The following is a 19,554-nucleotide window of genomic DNA, read 5'->3' on the forward strand; positions in this document are numbered from 1 at the left end:
AAAAAATACTATTTTATGTCTGAAAATGAGGGGTGGCTCAAAGCTTTTACACAGTACTGTGTGTTCTGCATGTGTTCAGATCCAGAGGAACGACACCACTCTGGGATTAAAAGGCACAGCAGTGAAGACATCTTTTTTTGAGATCAACGGATGGGAACATTTGGGGCATTTCCATCTGTTGGCCATTGCCATGCAGTTGTAATTACTGTCCATTTGCCAAATGCTGTACCGAATAAATAACACCTCTCAAGAGAATGACAAATGCAACTCAGACTTTGTGGGTTCGTGCACTCACGTGTGTGCTTCTGTCATCTTGCCTTATTTCCACAGCTCTTTCCATCCTGAGAGAAGTGTTGAGCTTATTGCAGTGATATTAAGCAGTTTGCGCTTATGCACACATCTGTTTGCCTGATCACGGGCTTTTTCCACAGCACTACTATACATTAGCATTAGAAAATCACACCATTCTTCACATCATGTCAGTGTCGCAGTCAAGCGAGATCAGCTTGTTGGAAAAACGCAGTAGCTGTGCATCGACCTGTCATCCCTACAACTCCTATCCACACTAAAACACACACACACACACAAAATATTTTTTTAGTTCTCCATTTTCCTCCTCTTCCCAAACTATGAAACCTGGCTAAGGTTAACAAACATCTTACAAACTCATCAATTACTGTAACTGGATCCTTTGGGAGCAACTTCTGCATTTAATGAATGCATTTTTTCCACTGTTCAGGGTGCAAAGGGTGCTTCACTCATGAATTAAAACATATCACTAATATATATATATATACATACATACATACGTGTGTGTGTGTGGAGAGTTAAACCACTTAGTGGTGCAGGTTTAACCATGCGTTTTTAAATGAGGCTGAGGGTAAAACGGAGACTCTGTGTGGTGTTTTGGCAGAGGGAGGGGTTATTGAAAGGGACACAGCCTTTGTGGAGCTTCAGAGTGCATCAGGTCTTTCTGCCTGCCCGGTGTACCTCTGTTATGAGATGACTGAGCTCCCCTGATCGACTCTGACAGGCAGTTAGAGCGAGTCCAAATGGAGAGCATTCTCTCTGATCAGCTGTCAGCCGTCATTAATCACACTCTCCCTTTATCTCTCTCTTGTGCTCTCTCATAATATCTTCCTCTCTTTGCTCCTGAAACCCTCCCTTTATCCTCTGCAAACCTTTTCTGCTCACTAACCCCCGCCTCGCCCTTTTCCCCACTTCTTCTGTGTTGATTTTTGACATGACACGAGGGCGGGATTTTGATGAAGACCAACCGGAGCTAACAAGACGAGATCGTATCGGCCACATGTGTTTCAGAGTGCTTCCCTTGAAGTTTCCTTGAAGCTCTCAGTGCTCCACAGTCGGTGACTGTGAGGAGATTTATTGCTTGAGTTTGAGAAGGAAATGAATGCTGAACTTGGGTCAATTTAATGGAAGTCTGATCATGTCAGGACAGATGGCTTAGGCCTCTCTCTATCAAAATAAGACTGTGTGGTGTATTGTTAGGATAGGAAGGTAGTTTTTGGCTGCCATCCCTGTTTTCAGATATATTATGTAAGTTACTGGATTTAATTTACCAGATGGATTTGTAATTGACTCACTCTACTGAACTATGTATGTGAGTAGGCATTTTATTGGTAGATTAAGATTTAGTGTAGGGTATGTAATACAGTGGTGTGAAAAAAATGTTTGCCCCTGTCCTGATTTCCTATTTTTTGTATGTTTGTCACACTTAAATGGTTCAGATTGTCAAATAAATTTAAATATTACACAAAGATAACACAAATAAACACAAAATCCAGTTTTTTGATGAAGGTGTTTATTATTAAGTGGGGAAAAAATCCAAACCTGCATGGGCCTGCGTGAAAAAGTGATTGCCCCCTAAACCCAATAAGTGGTTGGGCCACCCTTAGTATCAACAACTGCACTCAAGCATTTGGGATAAGTGGCATTGAGTCTTTTACATCGCTGTGGAGGAATTTGGCCCACTCATCGTTGCAGAATTGTTGTAATTCAGCCACACTGGAGGGTTTTCAAGCATGAACCACCTTTTTAAGGTCATGCCACAGCATCTCAATCAGATTCAGGTCAAGATTTTGACTAGACAACTCGAAAAGTCTTTTTTTGTGTTTTTCTTAAGGCATTCAGAAGTGGACTTGCTGGTGTGTTTTGGGTCTTTGTCCTGCTGCAAAACTCAAGTGCACTTCAACTTGAGGTCATGAACAGATGGCCGGATATTCTCCTTCAGGATGTTTTTGTAGATTGCAGAATTCACAGTTCCATGTAGCAGAGTAAGTCTTCCAGGTCCTGAGGCAGCAAAAAAAGCCCCAGGATATTACACTACCACTGCCATAGTTTACTGTTGGTATGATGTTCCTTTTCTGAAATGCTCTGTTAGTTTTGTTCCAGATGTAACTTGACTGAAACCTTCAAAAAAGTTCACCTTTTGTCTCATCAGTCCGCAGAATATTCTTCCCCAAATCTTGGGGATCATCAGGATGTTTTTGGCAAATGTGAGACAAGCTTTCGTGTTGTCAATCTTTCTTACTGTTGAATCATGAACTCTGACCTTAACTGAGAGATGTGAAGCCTGTGGTTCTTTAATGTTGTTTTGGGTTCTTCCGTAACCTCCTGGATGAGTCGTTGAAATGCTCTTGGAGTAATTTTGGCTTCACCATTGTTCCAAGTTTTCTCCTACTTCTACAACGGCTCTCACAGTGGTTCACTTGAGTCTCAAACAGAGCTGGGCAGTAACGCGTTACTGTAATCCGATTACTTTTTTCAAGTAATGTAATTAGATTACTGTTACTTTCCCGTAAGCATGCTGCTGTACTGCGTTACTAAACTGTGATTTAGTTTGTGAGAGTGTCTCATGACAATGACGTACAAGTGTGTGACGTCCATGGCAGCAACAGATGTGTGTAGATCAACAATGGATAATATGGAGTCCGGGAGAGAGCACGACCGTGCAGTGTTTAAAGCTTGGAAGTACTGACATTACTTTAAGTTTGATTGCGTAAAAAGTGATAAAAACATTAGCGTCCACAGTACAATCTACATGGGAAGAAAACTTCTTTCCGCAGCGAAAAATTAAACTTCAAATCTGAGCAAGTACCTAGCACGCTGCCACGAGAGTGTGAAATTCACAGGGAAAGGGGTTAGGGGTTGCAATGTGCATAAAGTTAACAGATTAAAACTAAAAAAAAAAATTTAAAGGAGACTTTTTCATTTGATTCAATTTTATATCATGAAATATGCAGAAAAATAGAATTGGGCTTTAAGGTCTATTGCTTTTGAATTACTTTTGAAAATAAGTAATCAGTAACTTTAATGTAAAGTAACTGGATTGCCTTCTTGGAGAAGTAATCAGTAATTAGTAATTAATAACTATTTTCAAGTAACTTGTCCAACACTGGTCCCAAGGCCATTCTTTGAGACCCTTTCCAGACTGACTTTGTTTCTCAGGTCTTTCTTCAGATTGTGACATGATGTACTGCCAGGTTCACTTTGTCAGACAGCTTCTATTTGAGTGATTTCTTGATTCATCAGGTCTTCCAGTAATTGTTTTTGTTTTTAGTGAAGCTGAGCACGGCTTTCCAAAAAATGTGATTAATCACAGGTAATTCATGATTTAACAAGAGGGGCAATTACCTGGTCCTGTGTGAAAAAGTAGGCTTGTATAACCTTTCTCCTATAATCAATGATCATAATCAATCATCATTTAAAAACTGCATTTCCTATTTACTCAGGTTATCTTTGTCTAATATTAAAATTAGTTTGATGATTTGAAACATGCAAGTGTGACAAATATGCAAAACACTAGAAAATCAGGAAGGGGGAAACACTTTTTCACACCACTGTGCAGCGTTTGACTGAAGTTGTTGTTAGTTACCGTTTCAACCTTTTAAGTTTAGCTTGCTTGACGATCCCTTGATTTCTCCTTCTCGTTTCAGTTTCATTCAGAGTGGGCTATAAAGCAGAGAATATTGTCCCTTTATCTTTCTTTTGCTGAGCTAGAGGAAGCCACTTCCAGCAGCCCTGTCATCGGGTTGGAAGCGAGGGAGATGTTTTTCGTTTTCCAGCTCAGTCAGTCAGTCCTCGCAGTGTAAAAAAGCACCAAAACAAACTGTGCAGAGAGGGAATGAAAGGGAATACTGTTTGGGAGCACAAACACAGCAGCTCCAACTGTACTTGGAATGTCTTTTTCTACCGGATACCTGGCTGCACGCCAGCCGATAGGATCAGGGGGTGAAGGGGTTGAACATGAACAACTGAGCTGACTGACGAGATCAGCTGGTATCCACCTTGACCATGAATAATTGAAGAGGTGGACTCCACAACGGTTTAGCAAACTCTTCTGAAGAAAAACTCTTTTGGGCTTCTGTTTCTGTACACATGAGGGGTAGACCTTTGACTGCCTTTCTCACTCTTGTTATTTCTTCTTCTTTTTTTTGTTCTTTTAAAAAAAAAAATAAAGGTCTTTCTGCATACCGCAAGCTGTTCCAGGATCAGGAGCCCACTCACAGATGACACGAAGGCGACCAGAGGCACGTCCTGCCACTCTGCAGGCCTGACAGGTGTCTCTGCATGTAACTGCATCTCACAGAGGTTTATTCTGGGACGGGACAACAGATAAAAGTATGCCACACATCGAACAGGGTCCTATTAATTTCTCAATGATACAGCCACAGACATGCAAGAGGATAGTGTGCCAGGCCAAAAATGCCCGGCTTTGACGCAGGTCGGGATTTTGTTGCGCAGCTCCACCCCCTCCCCTCATCGCCCTTGGCTACAATCAGTCCGTATCCCACAGTGCCCGCCCTCATTCTCTCCATGCTGTTGATGCCACAGGAAGATTTCACTGACAGATAGCCTTCAGCAGATGGTTCTTCAAGCCCTGTTGGTATTTTAACTACAGGATTCGTTGTTTTATTCTGTGCTCAGGCAGTAGCATGTCCACCACAACCATGCGTGCACATTTTTCTTCTTTTCTCTTTTTCTTTTCTTTTTTTAAACACAGGTGATATGCGGGTTTTGGTAATGAGAGACCTCTGTTAAGTTTTTGACAAGCATTGTTCAGCCCGCATGAGCAACTTCTCATTTTACAGTCATGAATGATAAGTGTGCAGAGAAGTTCTTTTCATGTGTGGCTTTCCAGCGTTAGACACTCCTGACTCCCACTCCTCGCTGGAAGCCACACAGTTGCCAAATCTGACTCCTCTGCCTTTTCGCCCTGAGGACATGTTAAGCATAGCACCCTTTTTCTTGTGGGCCTGATAATAAAATGTGATTGTATTAATGTTGTTCCCTTGTTTGTATCTACAAAGATGACCCAACAGGGATGTTCAGGTTTCATGTAAAGAATGCAGTCGGCTTGTGATTATTCCTGTAAACTGTTGAGATGCTGATATTGTTTTTCTGGATGGACCAAATTCATTATTTTTGATTAAAAAATAAATAAATTATTGTCATTACATCAGTATTTATTTACTGTACATTGTCCAGCGTAACCTTTTTGGCCCATTTCTGTAGCTCAAAGCCTAAAATAAAAAGGAAAAGATCTATAATGAAGGTCGATGCTGCACCAGGAGACCAGTATCCTCACAGATATTCTGTGGCTTGGGACCATATAGTGAGTTCACTCAGGGGTGTGTTTATTTAAAAAAAAGAAGATGTGAGGTAGTGGTCAGCAGTTTTACCATGTGTTTATAATAACTTTGGCTGAAATACTTGAATTTTGTGCATGATTTTCTCACATCAGCTGATGACTATCACCTGGGTGAGTGTGCACAGATTGTAGTTTTCAATGCAGTACAACAGGTCAACTGTTTTAACATGTAACTTGACGGTGAATGTTTTTGTAACATGTGCTCTTTGACGTCATGTTGTGAAGTCCGACCTATTAAAGCCAGAACTCCCAAAAGCAAGATCCAAATCAGTGTGTGTAATGTAATGTGGTGACAGCGTTGTTTACAATGTAAAGAAAAGAAAACTGAGACGAAAAACAACTCCTTTCCTCTAATAGTAAATATTTATGTTTTATTAATACATTTAACAGTAATTTGCTCATACAGGTGTCCCCTCTTGGATTTTCCCTTTATAGCTAATGTCTCTCCTATTCAATTCCCATATTAAGAAAAATACAAAGAGGCCACTAGGATGAGTAAATCACTGTATGGGATGTGAGTTTTTGAGACATGCTTAGAAAACATAAACATTTACTACAGGTGTTTTTTCTTTGTTTATTTTCCATATGGGCTGTACCATGTTATAATCTCTTTGACTGTTTACAATATGCATGGAAATGTAGTATTTTTGGGACCAGTGAGGCTGTTTGTAGCAAACAAAATTGAAATGAATACTTGGAAAGCATTAAAAAACACGATGACTGTGACTCTAACCACTTTTGTTCATTTTGTTCGAACACTTGAAATTCAGCCCCTGACCTTTTGAAATAAAAACACCCTAAAACATGTGTAAACTAAAACATAAATACCACAACAGTAAAGGAGAAAAAAACGAACTGTCCAACATTTTTAATTAAAAAAAAAAAGTGTTTCCAAGAGTAATAAGAAAAACATTTACAGTTTGTGATCTATTAAAGTTCACTTAGTGACATTACATCATCTCATACAACAGAAAAGGCTTCATTTAAAAACAAAACAATCCCTGGAATCACCAGTCCTGTTGCATTATAGAGGTAAACATAACCATGGAAATACTACTTTGAAATAACGATCGGTTTCCAGCATGTTGTCTTTTCATTTAGATCATTTTTAATCGACAGCATTTAATCCTAAACAAACAGTGTAGGGAGCCGCGGCGCGCACAGCGTCAGTTTCCAGCTCGGACTTTTTGAATGTGTCCCGTGTGATGTGTTTGCTCTCTTTTGGCGTATGCTGAGTTTAGTCTGCATTCTGAGTCCTTCTCTGTCTCTCCCTCTCTCTCTTTTTAATGCATCCTTGAGAATGGATCAGTCATTTATTGTTCTGTTTCTCTTTCACTGAAAATGGCCTTTGATTACCAATAGTCGTGGACATGAGGTACAAAATGCTGGAAAAACAAAAAAATATGAGAAACACTGATGTCAAAAAGTAATTAACTACCAAGAGGTCTGATGGGTTTGAGAGCGCTGTTGGTGAAGTGGTGTATGACAGGTCTTCTAAGTATAGCTGTAGTGGACTCCATCTCTTTTTTCGTTTGTTTTTTAAGAGCTTGGGCAAAGCTAAAGCATGGGAAAGAGGTACTCATGGAGGCCAAACTGTACATTGCCCGCTTTAATTCCTCATACCCGCTTCGGGCAGTGCTGGGAGTGATCAAGTCCCATGCCTTGCTTCTCACAGGGCACCCCCCCCCCCCCTTCCCTCCCTCGAAGACCTTGAAGTTTAGCTGCACTTGCAGGACTTGACGACCATGTTTGAAAGCTGCTCGACTTTCGGGGAGCGACCCACGTAGTAGAGGATGGTTAGGGGCTCCAAGTCCTGAGGAACACAGCAGGGAGAGGCGGACGCTTCGGGGTTCAAGGTGTTGTACAGGCTCAGCAGCTGTGAAAGGAAGATGACAAAAGAGATGAGGGTTGGCAAGCACATTTCCAAACACCAAAACGGATTCGAGAAGTGGCACTTTTTCTCACCGAGCTGTGGGTGGTGTCTGCACTGCGTAGGTAAGGACAGGGACCAGAGCAGAAGTTGGCATAGTACCCTTCGGGCTGGTGTATCCACCTCCATCCCAGATCCTCACGGAAATTAATATATAGTTGTCGCACGCAGCAGTTCTCCTCGTAATTGCTGCAGAAATGAAAGGGGGAGACAATGATTACCCTCTTGATTTGGAGGATAACACGCAAATTTAAGTATACATTTTCCGCCCCGTGGCCTCAGTCAGAGATGAGACTCAAGTTCAGAAATTCCAGTCTTAGGTGTGCCCTTTTTTTTCCCTCTTGGAGTCAGCCCAGGTGTCTTTGGTACTGCCTGTCATAGGAAATCCAGAGTTGAGGAGACGGTGTGTAAGAGGCGGTAGTGTTTGCTAGTACCGAGACAGATCCTGACTTGTATAATCTAGTACCTCCGCCATGCTCATCTGGGTGATTAACAAGTTTATTGCATGTATTCTTTGTGTGTTCTGCGCTTATTTACACGTCTTCCCTGTCATGTTTTTTGAAACGTGACAGCTGATATTTTAATTGGATGCGGGTGCTTTATTCAAGTGTCCCTGGAATATTAGCCCAGTAGGCAAATGTCTTAAATTGTCAGCGCAGGTGCAGCCAGAGAGAAACGGTTTTGGGAGAATTTATTTTAAGATGATGAGCAATAGTCTAAGTAGTGCATTACATTTTCCAGGGGGAGCGAATGAGGCTTACTTGAAGCAGTAATTGGTGTCAAGTGCCCGCTTGCGCCTTCGGGAGGAAGCCTGGGCATCCAGCCTGTGGGGAGGGAGCATCATGAGGATGAGGTGGGGGTACAGCTGCTCCTTTTGGCTTTTCACACGGCTCTGCTCGTCATACTCTGCTTCCATCCCTGCAGGAGGAGGGTTTTTTTAAAGATATCAAGGGGAAAAAAACTACACATTTTTTTTAAAGACTCTTCAACAGCTGATGTTAGTGAAAGTAAGATTTAGTTTCAGTCAGCATAATCAGTTGTAACTCTTACATATGAATACTCTCCAGGCCCAACTTCATTCACTTCTGTCTCACTTTTCTTCCCTTCCTGGATTTCACACTGGTCCCTCTAACTTCCTTTCTTCCCCTCCATTCTCCCCCTGGGCCAGTGTCTGCTCATCCACTCTATCCCTGATAGCTAAAGCAGTGGATATCTCAGGAGAGATGCTGCTGGTGGATATGTACGGCCCTCTTTAATTTGGGGCCAAACGTCTGAGCGCCGTGGCAGCACATTCCTTGTGGCCAAGCCAGTCAAGAGCGTTCCCAGGACCGAGGGCCTGGGGGCCCCAGCGCTAAGTGAGATACCAGATCGATTGTATTCCCATGCTCTGTGCCTCTCTCTCTTCCTCTTAGAAAGGAAACCCATTATCTTAACAAAAAGACCTCAGTGAGTTTTGCTGCTAGAGGAACATGTTGATGACTGGACTGGAAAGTACTTTTATAGACCGGTTGCATAATAATAAAAGTATTGTGAGTGATATTTTATGACAAATGCATCCTAATTCACCATGAGAAACATTTTTGTAGAGCACACGAGGACTCCTCATCAGTGCTTCAGGCAACTTTAATTGAGGCAGTAAATGCACTAAAACAAAAGATTTCTTTTTGAAATGTAGGCCAAAAATCCAGAAATTTCCAGTCTACCTCCTTTTGTACAAGTATCTCTCTGCCAACTCGACACAGCATCAGCAAACAGAGCAAAAGATTTATAGCTGTTATTCAACATTAATACAGGGAGTGCAGAATTATTAGGCAAATGAGTATTTTGTCCACATCATCCTCTTCATGCATGTTGTCTTACTCCAAGCTGTATAGGCTCGAAAGCCTGCTACCAATTAAGCATATTAGGTGATGTGCATCTCTGTAATGAGAAGGGGTGTGGTCTAATGACATCAACACCCTATATCAGGTGTGCATAATTATTAGGCAACGTCCTTTCCTTTGGCAAAATGGGTCAAAAGAAGGACTTGACAGGCTCAGAAAAGTCAAAAATAGTGAGATATCTTGCAGAGGGATGCAGCAGTCTCAAAATTGCAAAGCTTCTGAAGCGTGATCATCGAACAATCGAGCGTTTCATTCAAAATAGTCAACAGGGTCGCAAGAAGCGTGTGGAAAAACCAAGGTGCAAAATAACTGCCCATGAACTGAGAAAAGTCAAGCGTGCAGCTGCCAAGATGCCACTTGCCACCAGTTTGTCCATATTTCAGAGCTGCAACATCACTGGAGTGCCCAAAAGCACAAGGTGTGCAATACTCAGAGACATGACCAAGGTAAGAAAGGCTGAAAGACGACCACCACTGAACAAGACACACAAGCTGAAACGTCAAGACTGGGCCAAGAAATATCTCAAGACTGGTTTTTCTAAGGTTTTATGGACTGATGAAATGAGAGTGAGTCTTGATGGGCCAGATGGATGGGCCCGTGGCTGGATTGGTAAAGGGCAGAGAGCTCCAGTCCGACTCAGACGCCAGCAAGGTGGAGGTGGAGTACTGGTTTGGGCTGGTATCATCAAAGATGAGCTTGTGGGGCCTTTTCGGGTTGAGGATGGAGTCAAGCTCAACTCCCAGTCCTACTGCCAGTTTCTGGAAGACACCTTCTTCAAGCAGTGGTACAGGAAGAAGTCTGCATCCTTCAAGAAAAACATGATTTTCATGCAGGACAATGCTCCATCACACGCGTCCAAGTACTCCACAGCGTGGCTGGCAAGAAAGGGTATAAAAGAAGAAAAACTAATGACATGGCCTCCTTGTTCACCTGATCTGAACCCCATTGAGAACCTGTGGTCCATCATCAAATGTGAGATTTACAAGGAGGGAAAACAGTACACCTCTCTGAACAGTGTCTGGGAGGCTGTGGTTGCTGCTGCACGCAATGTTGATGGTGAACAGATCAAAACACTGACAGAATCCATGGATGGCAGGCTTTTGAGTGTCCTTGCAAAGAAAGGTGGCTATATTGGTCGCTGATTTATTTTTGTTTTGTTTTTGAATGTCAGAAATGTATATTTGTGAATGTGGAGATGTTATATTGGTTTCACTGGTAAAAATAAATCATTGAAATGGGTATATATTTGTTTTTTGTTAAGTTGCCTAATAATTCTGCACAGTAATAGTCACCTGCACACACAGATATCCCCCTAAAATAGCTCAAACTACAAACAAACTAAAAACTACTTCCACAAACATTCAGCTTTGATATTAATGAGTTTTTTGGGTTCATTGAGAACATGGTTGTTGTTCAATAATAACATTATTCCTCAAAAATACAACTTGCCTAATAATTCTGCACTCCCTGTAGAGACAAGCGTGTGTCAAGATCCGCTGATAACTAATGAGCAAAAAGACATAAAAGAGCACCACCACTGAATCAGCTAGTCCTGAGACCCCCTAATGTAAATCATCCGAAAAACCACCTGTGCCTCTGCAGCACTAATGAGAATAAATGGAATTTTTCAACAGAAAAATAGATGCCTATCTTCAACGCTTGACAAATCAAACAAAAGCCAAACAAACTGAAGCGCTATCTGGCTCGTAATCATTAATACAACATCTCAAGAGACTGAAAGATCAAAAGCAGAGAAAAATCCTGACCAAACACAGACTCAGAGACCACAGTCTGGGCCAGGGAGTTGGGACAACACACGAGTCTCGGAAACCTATAGAAAGAGGCCGAGTCTGAGACTGAATTCCTGGAGCTATTTGTTAGATTTCTGATTTCACAGTGAATGAAAGCAACAACAGTGAAAGTGTTGCAGTGGAAGGTTTTCAGTTAGACAGCCGAGGAGAACGATTGTGTATTTTTCTTGCTTCCAGTCATAGTGCTTGCGACGTTAAGTTACACTGCTTCATATTCATTGTGGAGAGAAGAGAGAAGCCTCGTTCTCCTCATTTAGTTCTTCACTTGTTTTCCTAATTTTACCTGAAAACACTCTTCTTGATTTATTTACCTGATCACAGTTTAAAGCCTTGTTAAAAGCACAACGTTCATAACTCTGTGAAATCCATCACAAGTTGGGTATCAAATGCAATCTCACCTTTGAACTTGACCTCTAGTACCTCATGGGCATTCTCAATTATATCGCCATTAGGCCTGAAGGTGTGGCAGGGGCAATGCACACTGATCTCCAGGCCGAGATTGGTCCCTGAGGGTGGGGGGAGAGGAACAAGAGCAGAGAGAAGTAAGGAGCAGACATTTTCAGCCCTGAGGCCGTTCTCCTTTGTTTCACACGAGCCGGTTATTATTTGGCAGGACATGTAATAAGGTGTGATGCGAGGAAAATGTGGTGTCCCACTCACGTCGATTCATCAGCCACTCTCTCACCGTCTCCGTAACATCAAAGGAGACCCACTCAGGCGTTCCCTTGGTCAGGACGTTCTTGCCCCCAATGTAGCGCTGTTTGGCTTTGGGGTCATCTTTCTGGAGGATCTGCGAGGAAAGATGAAAATGTGACCCAGCTGCATAAACTCTTTTTATTTTTACACACACATGCGCGCACAGAATCGAGACTGTCTGTCTGAGCCAGACTCTCCAGGATGCCTTTGGGCCAAATGTCTACTCTTCATGGAAAAAGTGACTCCGTGTGTTGATATCCCCATTTTGCAAGTTAATGCCTGTGTCTTACCCTCTTGCCAGTGGGAACCTGGCCGTCCTTCGAGTCAGCCGTTTAAACTTTGACTTATCCTTCACACACAGTGTCAGAAAGTATCTCTGAGGGCATTTAAAGCTGCCGCTCTGTTAGAATGTCGACGCTCCCACTGGGCAAAGACTGACAGCGGAAAATATAGTTTGTATCTGCACCAGCATGTATTTGAACAAAGGTGTTTATCTGTAGGGAGAAATGTGTTTGGGTGGTGGGTATGAGCGGTGCTATGGATAACCAGGTTTCTGAACAATGTCAGCATCTAATCTGTCTTCCTGTGGGAACGAGGGGCGGCAGGGCTGCCAGCGTCAGCCCTCTGCCAGTCAGTTCCAGTCTAAAAAATGTGGGGGCGAGTGAGTGGCTCCATTTACTCCCCCCAGTGGGCGACCCTGCCTCTATCTCCTCCTAGGCTCCTGGAAACAATCTGAAGCCCTGACAGTCTGTGTTCAGCACTGGCCAGAGCCTTGCCTCAGAGGCGGTATGCAGTCCGGAGACGCTTGTCTCCCTGGCAGGAAATGTTGGAACCTGATCATTACTTCTAGTCTCTCATGGGAGATTAATGAGGAAACAGAAAAAGAAAAAAATCTATTCCTGCCACCCCACACGAGCCTATACCAGATGTATGCATTAACACGCTTCTAAAATGCTTAAGATCACAGAGATTTATATATATATACTCCGTGCTTAATCCTACATGGATGGACAGCTGCTTTGATTGACAGCTGTGAAAGAAGAAACTGCCGAATGGTAATCTAGGGTTTCTTAAAGACGGCTGCACAAGCTCTTAAATCTGTCCTGATGTAGAATCCATTTGATTTTAACCACACGGAATAATGATCAGCACTTGAAAAGAGAGGTTGAGGGAGCCGGACACCCTAATATAAATGTTTTCATCTTTCTCACTGACCCACACAGGCCTTCTGAGAGAAATTCAGCTCTCCCCCTCTTCACCCCACCCCACCTCTGGACTCTGCTAATAGTGGAAATGAACGGCCAGTTCACACACCTGGTAGAGCTCAATCCTCTGCTCGTTTCTCCTGGCGCTGGGGTTGGGGATCCGCAGGGCTCGAAACTCAGCCCGGAATAAGTTGGTGGCGTTCTTCTCCATGATCGACACATTGAAGCGGAATATCTTGGGGGTGATGCCCCTGGGGCAGTTGGGGAGGTCATCTGCAGGTAAAATGGAAAGAATGACATAAAAGATCTGATTTGTTTTTGGTTTTTTTCTGTATTCCCTTAAGCTCCTACTTCACTGTGAAAAGCATATTTTCCCAGTGACATCCTCACAGGGGTGGACATGTTTATTGAGCCGATAATTGATAAACCTTTTGCCGAGGATTCCCTTTCTACAAATTTGAATAGTTTAAAGATAAAAGCAAAAGTTCTATTTTTTTAAAAGAAAAAAAAACAATTTCTAGTCTATCAAGGGAGCCATTACCGCAAACCATCTGCTTATGCTTTGTGCGGTCCGAGTTAGCAACAAGTTGAAGTCATGAAATGAAAACCAAATGTCCCATGTGTTAGTGGAGCAGGCTACAGTGGGACAGCAGCGTGCTCCTCCTCCCACCAGCACTTGAACCCAACAGGTGCTCCGAGGGCTCAGCCAGAAGCCAAGTATTCCCTGGAACTCAGAGGTTTAGCTGGGAACATGCGGGCTCACGTGCTGGAGGAGAACAGCACCTGAGCAGGCACCGAGGAGAGAGAGAGACTCCACCACACCAGGGAGAAGCAATAACTCACTGGACACTGTAACATGGTGCATGTGTGTGTTTATGACTGAACACTGACCTTTAGCACAATCGGCCCAATGAATGGCCACACCGCGATCCCATCTGAAAAAACTTCCTGCTGCATTGAAGCCTTTCTCCTTTTTATACCATAATACCATAGAGCAGTTTATTATTTTAACAGGCCCAGCATATGCACTGTTGAGCAAAACAAGCGCATAGCAAACTTTTTATGAGCCAAGTGGAAACAGTCACTTACAGCCAAGCCATGGCTAATTTATTACTTCAAGCTTAAGCTTTATTACCAAAGCCTCGGATTTGCTGATGGTTGAAAGGGGCACTGCACCTTTAGCTGATTTGCACCTCGAGCAGATTTGGGACAAATGGAAACTCAGAAGTGAGGCCGTTTTCTGTGTCATGCAAAAGGAACTTGCACATCTCCGAGTATCTGTACTTCATTTGACCCATAATCCTATTTCAGTGTCCTCCCAGTCATTATCTGATATTTCCACAAAGTTTTTTTTTCTTTTTGATTTTATTTCAGCTTTCCCTATTTATAGTTTGACCTTTCAGCATTTGTCCCCAGCCAGATATCTGTCCAGCGTTTCCACACAATCTATAAGGAGGAAACCTCAGTAGCCCTTTTCCTCCCCTCACTCACTCACTGCTCCGTCTCCCCCACAGAAGGTGGAAAGCCCCACTTCGAGGGGAGATTTGAAATTCTAATCAAGTCTTTGGTTTCCTTTTTGGATGACCTCATTTTTCCCATTGCAATGGTTTTAGGTGGATTTCACATTATGGCTTATTTTTGCCAAGGGTCTGAAAGGTAATTTGTTCCATGTTGGTGAGTGGAAGGGGATTGCTTGTATAATTAAAGTGAGATACAGTCACAAATTGATTTGACCACCACTCCCGACTCCCCCGTCCATTTTTAGATGATAGAGTTTAAGGCTGAGTATCAGGATGCTGACACAAGCTTAATGTATTAACTGTTTGACACGGCACAGGTTATGTCAATAAGCTTCTCCAGAGTTTAATTTCTACTAGTAAAAAAAATCAAGGTGTATAGTTTTCCATGCCAAACAAAGCAACACTCTATATTTTAAACACTGTATAAGTAATTAAAACAACTTCTCATGTTATTTCTAAAAACGCTGTAAAATAGCACACTGCTCTAAGGTCAGAGCATGCTTATTTTGAGTTTTATTGGGAGAGGCTGTCATTAACACATCTGCAAAAGTATATTTATAGTCACACTTTTAAAAAAACCTGGATAACAAAATGATGCCCGCCTGACTCCATTCTCGCATTATCACCCAATTAATTTGAACATATGGGTTTCAAAGGATGGATTAGGGAGTAAAGTTGTCCAAAATGCCCGAAGACAGACATTTGAATAGTTGCTGCTGCCTCGCCCAGACGCTATCGACCACACCTCAGCTCCTGACACGCGTTCAGCCTCCGGTGTCTGGGATTCTGTCCATGACACGGAATCTCCCGGAACGAAGCTCAAAGAATCACCTCTCTTTGCTCTTTTGCCCAAAGGATACTTGTGATGTCAGTCTCTCCACAGCTTTGTGGATGTAAACAAAGGAAACAGAAAGCACAAGTCAGCAGGTGCTAGCCAGCTGCTGTGGTGTCTAGATCTCATAAAGCAGAACAGAAATTGCATTAGCTGGAGTTCTCTTATTATTTTCCTGAAATTGCTGCATCTGGGATGTGAATTTGCATCATGCTCTAATGGAAAAGTTTGATTTCCCCTCCCCAGTTAGCCGAGGGTTTAATGTACCAAATTCAAACGTTGCTTTTCATCAGAAATAAGTCCATTCCTACATCGGACTGCAGATATCAGCTATGGCAGTGTGGAGGAAACAATGCAATGAGTGACGACACCCCCCCCCACTCTCCTCCTACTGGATTGAAGATGAGGAAGCAAAAATGGTAAAGGCGTGGGAGTTTGATGGAGCCATGCTGTTTCTTTGGAAGCAGACCAAAGACCTCTGTCTCTGTTTGTACAGGTGACATCATCTTTCTACTATCCCATATATCAGACACTCTGCTGTCCTCAGAGTTGGTCCTCATTTTTTCTCTACTGACCCAACACTGAGGCAGTGATTGGCTTGAAATTTCACTGAGGCTGCAGGCTCCAATGAGCTAGTCAAGGCCAGTCAGCAGACTCTTAAACTGTTATTGTGTTGCAGGTCGCCCCTCAGTTCAAATATGTCTTTATCTAATTTCCTCAGCAGCACTATCCCCACCGGCTTTGTGATGCACCAGGAAAAAGAAAAGGAAAGGAAGCTCCAAATTCCTGTTCTCACTCAGTTTTGTTTCATCTGCTCATAAATGGCCAAAGCTTTGAATTGCATCGCATTGCATTCGCAGTCGTGTCTAGCAAAGCAGTCTGGGTGCAAGCGTCGCATTAAAGAGTGTGTGAAAGGTTTCTGTTTAACTTCCTAACTAAGCACTCCCACCTTCCAAAAAGCAGCGAATGCAAAACTCATTAGATTCAGCAGGAATGAAAATGAACTACACAGCAGAAATACCAAGGTGACAGACATTATGTTTCTGCATACTGCAACATGCCCAGCTCTCCTTAAAATTACATAATGGAAAGGAAGAGAAGACTGCTAATTAATGCATGTGGCACCTTCTGTTAATTTAAACAATCTGTGACTCTAGTAAGCTGTTTGGGAAGAAAGTGCTGCCAGTGTGTTCATGTCTTGTATTATCACCTACATTATGGCCCACGGTGTGAGACCAGTGATGTGTCCTGGGCACCTGGCCATCACTGATCCCACTCCTTAGACCTCTGTTTGTTTTGGGAGCTCTGACTACCTCTGACCAGTGGATAAACCCGGAGCTGTGTATTTTGAATGTCAGAAGCACTTTGTGGGACCTGTGAAATGGATTTGATTCAGGGCTTCTGCTGGAACCGGCAGAGGTTCTGCTCAGCGTCACAGCATTGCACAAACACCTGTTGATTTCAGAATCACTACACCGTGCGCTAACCGGCCTCTGACCGTGAGTGGGCACCAATCCAATTGCTCCACTTAGGCTTTCTCTGGAGAATCTGCAGCTCAGCGGGCTTCTGCTTCTGATTTCTGGAACAATCAATGGGCCATAGTTTATACAGGAAATACCAATATGGATGAACGAGGGAATTAGATCATAACGCGGAGCTACTTGAAGGAAATAGTGGGGGGGAAATAGAAGTGAGTGACAGTGGAAGAAAAAATATTGGGGATCTCACGGCCAGAAAAATGGAAATGAGGTATTGGAGTTGGCAATAAATAGCAGATTTAACAGCCTGAGAATTTTCCTCGCTTAGGAATGTGTCAGACTAAGGCTGGGGTTCCCATGGATTTGGTGTGAGGTATGCATGAGGAATTGTGCTCATTCCAATTAGACTGTTTACTTTGCCCTTTCCTCTGCGCGACGCCACGGAGCGTCTGCGCGTAAAAAGCCGCACAGAGAAGAATGGACTTTCACACCAACCGGAAAAAAATATTTGTCTTTCACCCCCCCCCCCCCCCCCCCCCCCCCTTGTAACCTCGCGTAATAATTAGGTTGGACATCGTGACAAAGATAAAAAGCGTTTGCGCAAGTAACTGGAATGATTTGGGATTGCGTGTGGTCATCAACTCTTCTTTAAAGTTCAAAATAAACCACAATTATGCATCTACACCTAGAACAGGAGGAGTTTCTACTTTATTGGCTTATAAAGGAAAAATTGGAACATTCATAACCCCAATACAGTACACTCACTGTTTTCTTGTGGCCCATTGATCATGTTGAACTTGTAAATCTCTTTGGCGTAGTACTCTGTCTCCGTGTTATCCTGTCCGCAACTCTGCTGCCGGTCTCTCCCCAGCTCCTCAATGAGCTCCTTGGTGCTGTTATAAAGTGCCAGAACCTGAAACGGTACTTGACTTGGACCTGTTGTTTGAGGCGGACTGGTCATTCGGAGTTTACTGAGAATCTGTCCCCGGACGGCCTCCACTCTCTTTTTCTTTATGTGTTTGATGTCCACTGTGGTGCAAGTGGATAGCAAGAAAGTCACTGTCACACAGTTTGAGAGGAGGAAAAACACAAGTGCTTTGCCCAGATTCATATTTTAATCTGCGTTCGCTCACAGCCGAAGCCTTGTCAAGTAATATTAGAAGAAGGAGAAGAAAAAAATATCCCTTTTTATCTTTTCATTGAAGTCGCGAGTGAGTACTGTTCCTGGAGGAATCCCATTTTCTCGAGTGCTATGTCATCTTTGCCAAATGCGCATTTCCATGGGAGCGAATCCGCGCAATTGTGCAAAAAGGTCTCGACTCTTCAACAAAACTCTTAATTACACTCTTCATTCCCCCTTGTCTCATTCAGGCACCTCTTCCCCTCTCCTTTCTTTGTAGTTTACAGGGACCCGATCTCTCCACCGCCGTTTAGTTGCTCCATTGCATTTGGGGTCTTTCCATCCACTTGTGCAAATATATATATGGAGTCAGTGCGTCTTTGTTGTCTTCGTGCAGTCCAACCTCAAACACACTAAAGACGCTTTCCACGCTCACTCATACTTTATACCCACCATCGGTGACGTTTCTGAGGGAGGGGCCGCGAGCTATAGACCGAGTGCGGACAATGTGCTCAGTCCCACTCCGTAGTAAGATAAATAAGACTTTGAATTTCATGCTGCCAAACAGTGTTTGAATCATACGCAGCGTAATATTGGGCAATGAGATTTCGCAAGAGAGAAGGGTTGCATTCATTTGTCAAGTGAATAGCAGCATTTTATGGATGTGGCTGAAATTAAGTCACGTTCTGTTGTGTGCCCCACGCGCGCTCACAGCAGTTCAAAAAATCTAAACCTGAGGAGGTTTACGTGCTTAATATTTTTAATCGTGGGCAAAATAAAGTGCCAATGAAGTAAAGTTCAGAGTTAACATGCAGAACTTCTGAGGGTGCGCAAGGGAGCTGCGGTCCTCTGCAGGCTGCTACCGTTCAGCGCCTCCCCAGTATCAGAATGAAAGGAGACAGCGACATCTCGCGGACCACGCGGGGAATTGAAGGTACAATTTGATTTCATCTTTATTTTTTGCCTGCGTCCTCAAATGAGATATTTTGCACTGAGGACAAGAGTATCACTTTATCCATTTAGAAAACAACAACAACAAAACAAAGAAACAAACAAAATAAATATAAAAATAAAAAGCGACAACAATACCTCCTGTTTTTCTTTAGTGATGTAATTTTTACTCTTAAAAATGAATTCATATTATGAGTTTTAAATATATATATATTTGCTTGTTTGTTTGTATTTCCGGACGTAATTATCCAAGGATTTTTTTTAAAATTATTTTTTATTTTTTGGACACACCATAATTATCTGTTGACTCACCATTAAATCAGAGAGAAAAATGGGGCATATATTCGGAGTAGGCGTCTTATTTATTCAACAGTAATGTCTGGGGAGCTCCAGTAGTACAAGGAAACATTGTTATCATTACTTTATATACGTTCTCACATACAAACGAGCAGTAGGG

General features: G+C 42.8%; 2 protein-coding genes across 7 annotated transcripts in view; one reads left to right on the top strand and one right to left on the bottom strand.

Moving 5' to 3' along the window:
* The window catches only part of ttll5 (tubulin tyrosine ligase-like family, member 5), a 63,496-nt gene extending 50,056 nt beyond the window's left edge, over positions 1-13,440 (top strand). For 3 of the 6 annotated variants that reach the window (XM_080293869.1, XM_080293874.1, XM_080293871.1), the window contains one exon: positions 80-4,464. In XM_080293869.1, the coding sequence (XP_080149995.1) occupies positions 80-141 (62 nt within the window). In that variant the 3' untranslated portion in view covers positions 142-4,464. The other 3 variants (XM_080293870.1, XM_080293873.1, XM_080293872.1) reach the window with 3 other exon arrangements.
* Positions 6,525-18,573, bottom strand: tgfb3 (transforming growth factor, beta 3). The gene is made up of 7 exons (XM_026151879.2): positions 17,792-18,573; positions 13,306-13,469; positions 11,956-12,085; positions 11,694-11,801; positions 8,363-8,519; positions 7,637-7,790; positions 6,525-7,547 (listed from the first exon to the last, which is right to left on the bottom strand). Exons 1-7 carry the CDS (start codon positions 18,135-18,137, stop codon positions 7,389-7,391), a joined length of 1,218 nt encoding a protein of 405 aa, XP_026007664.1. The 5' UTR covers positions 18,138-18,573; the 3' UTR covers positions 6,525-7,388.
* Positions 18,574-19,554: the final 981 nt, after the last annotated feature.

The sequence above is a fragment of the Astatotilapia calliptera genome, chromosome 19, assembly GCF_964374335.1.
Source record: "Astatotilapia calliptera chromosome 19, fAstCal68.1, whole genome shotgun sequence".
NCBI classification, from domain to species: domain Eukaryota; kingdom Metazoa; phylum Chordata; class Actinopteri; order Cichliformes; family Cichlidae; genus Astatotilapia; species Astatotilapia calliptera.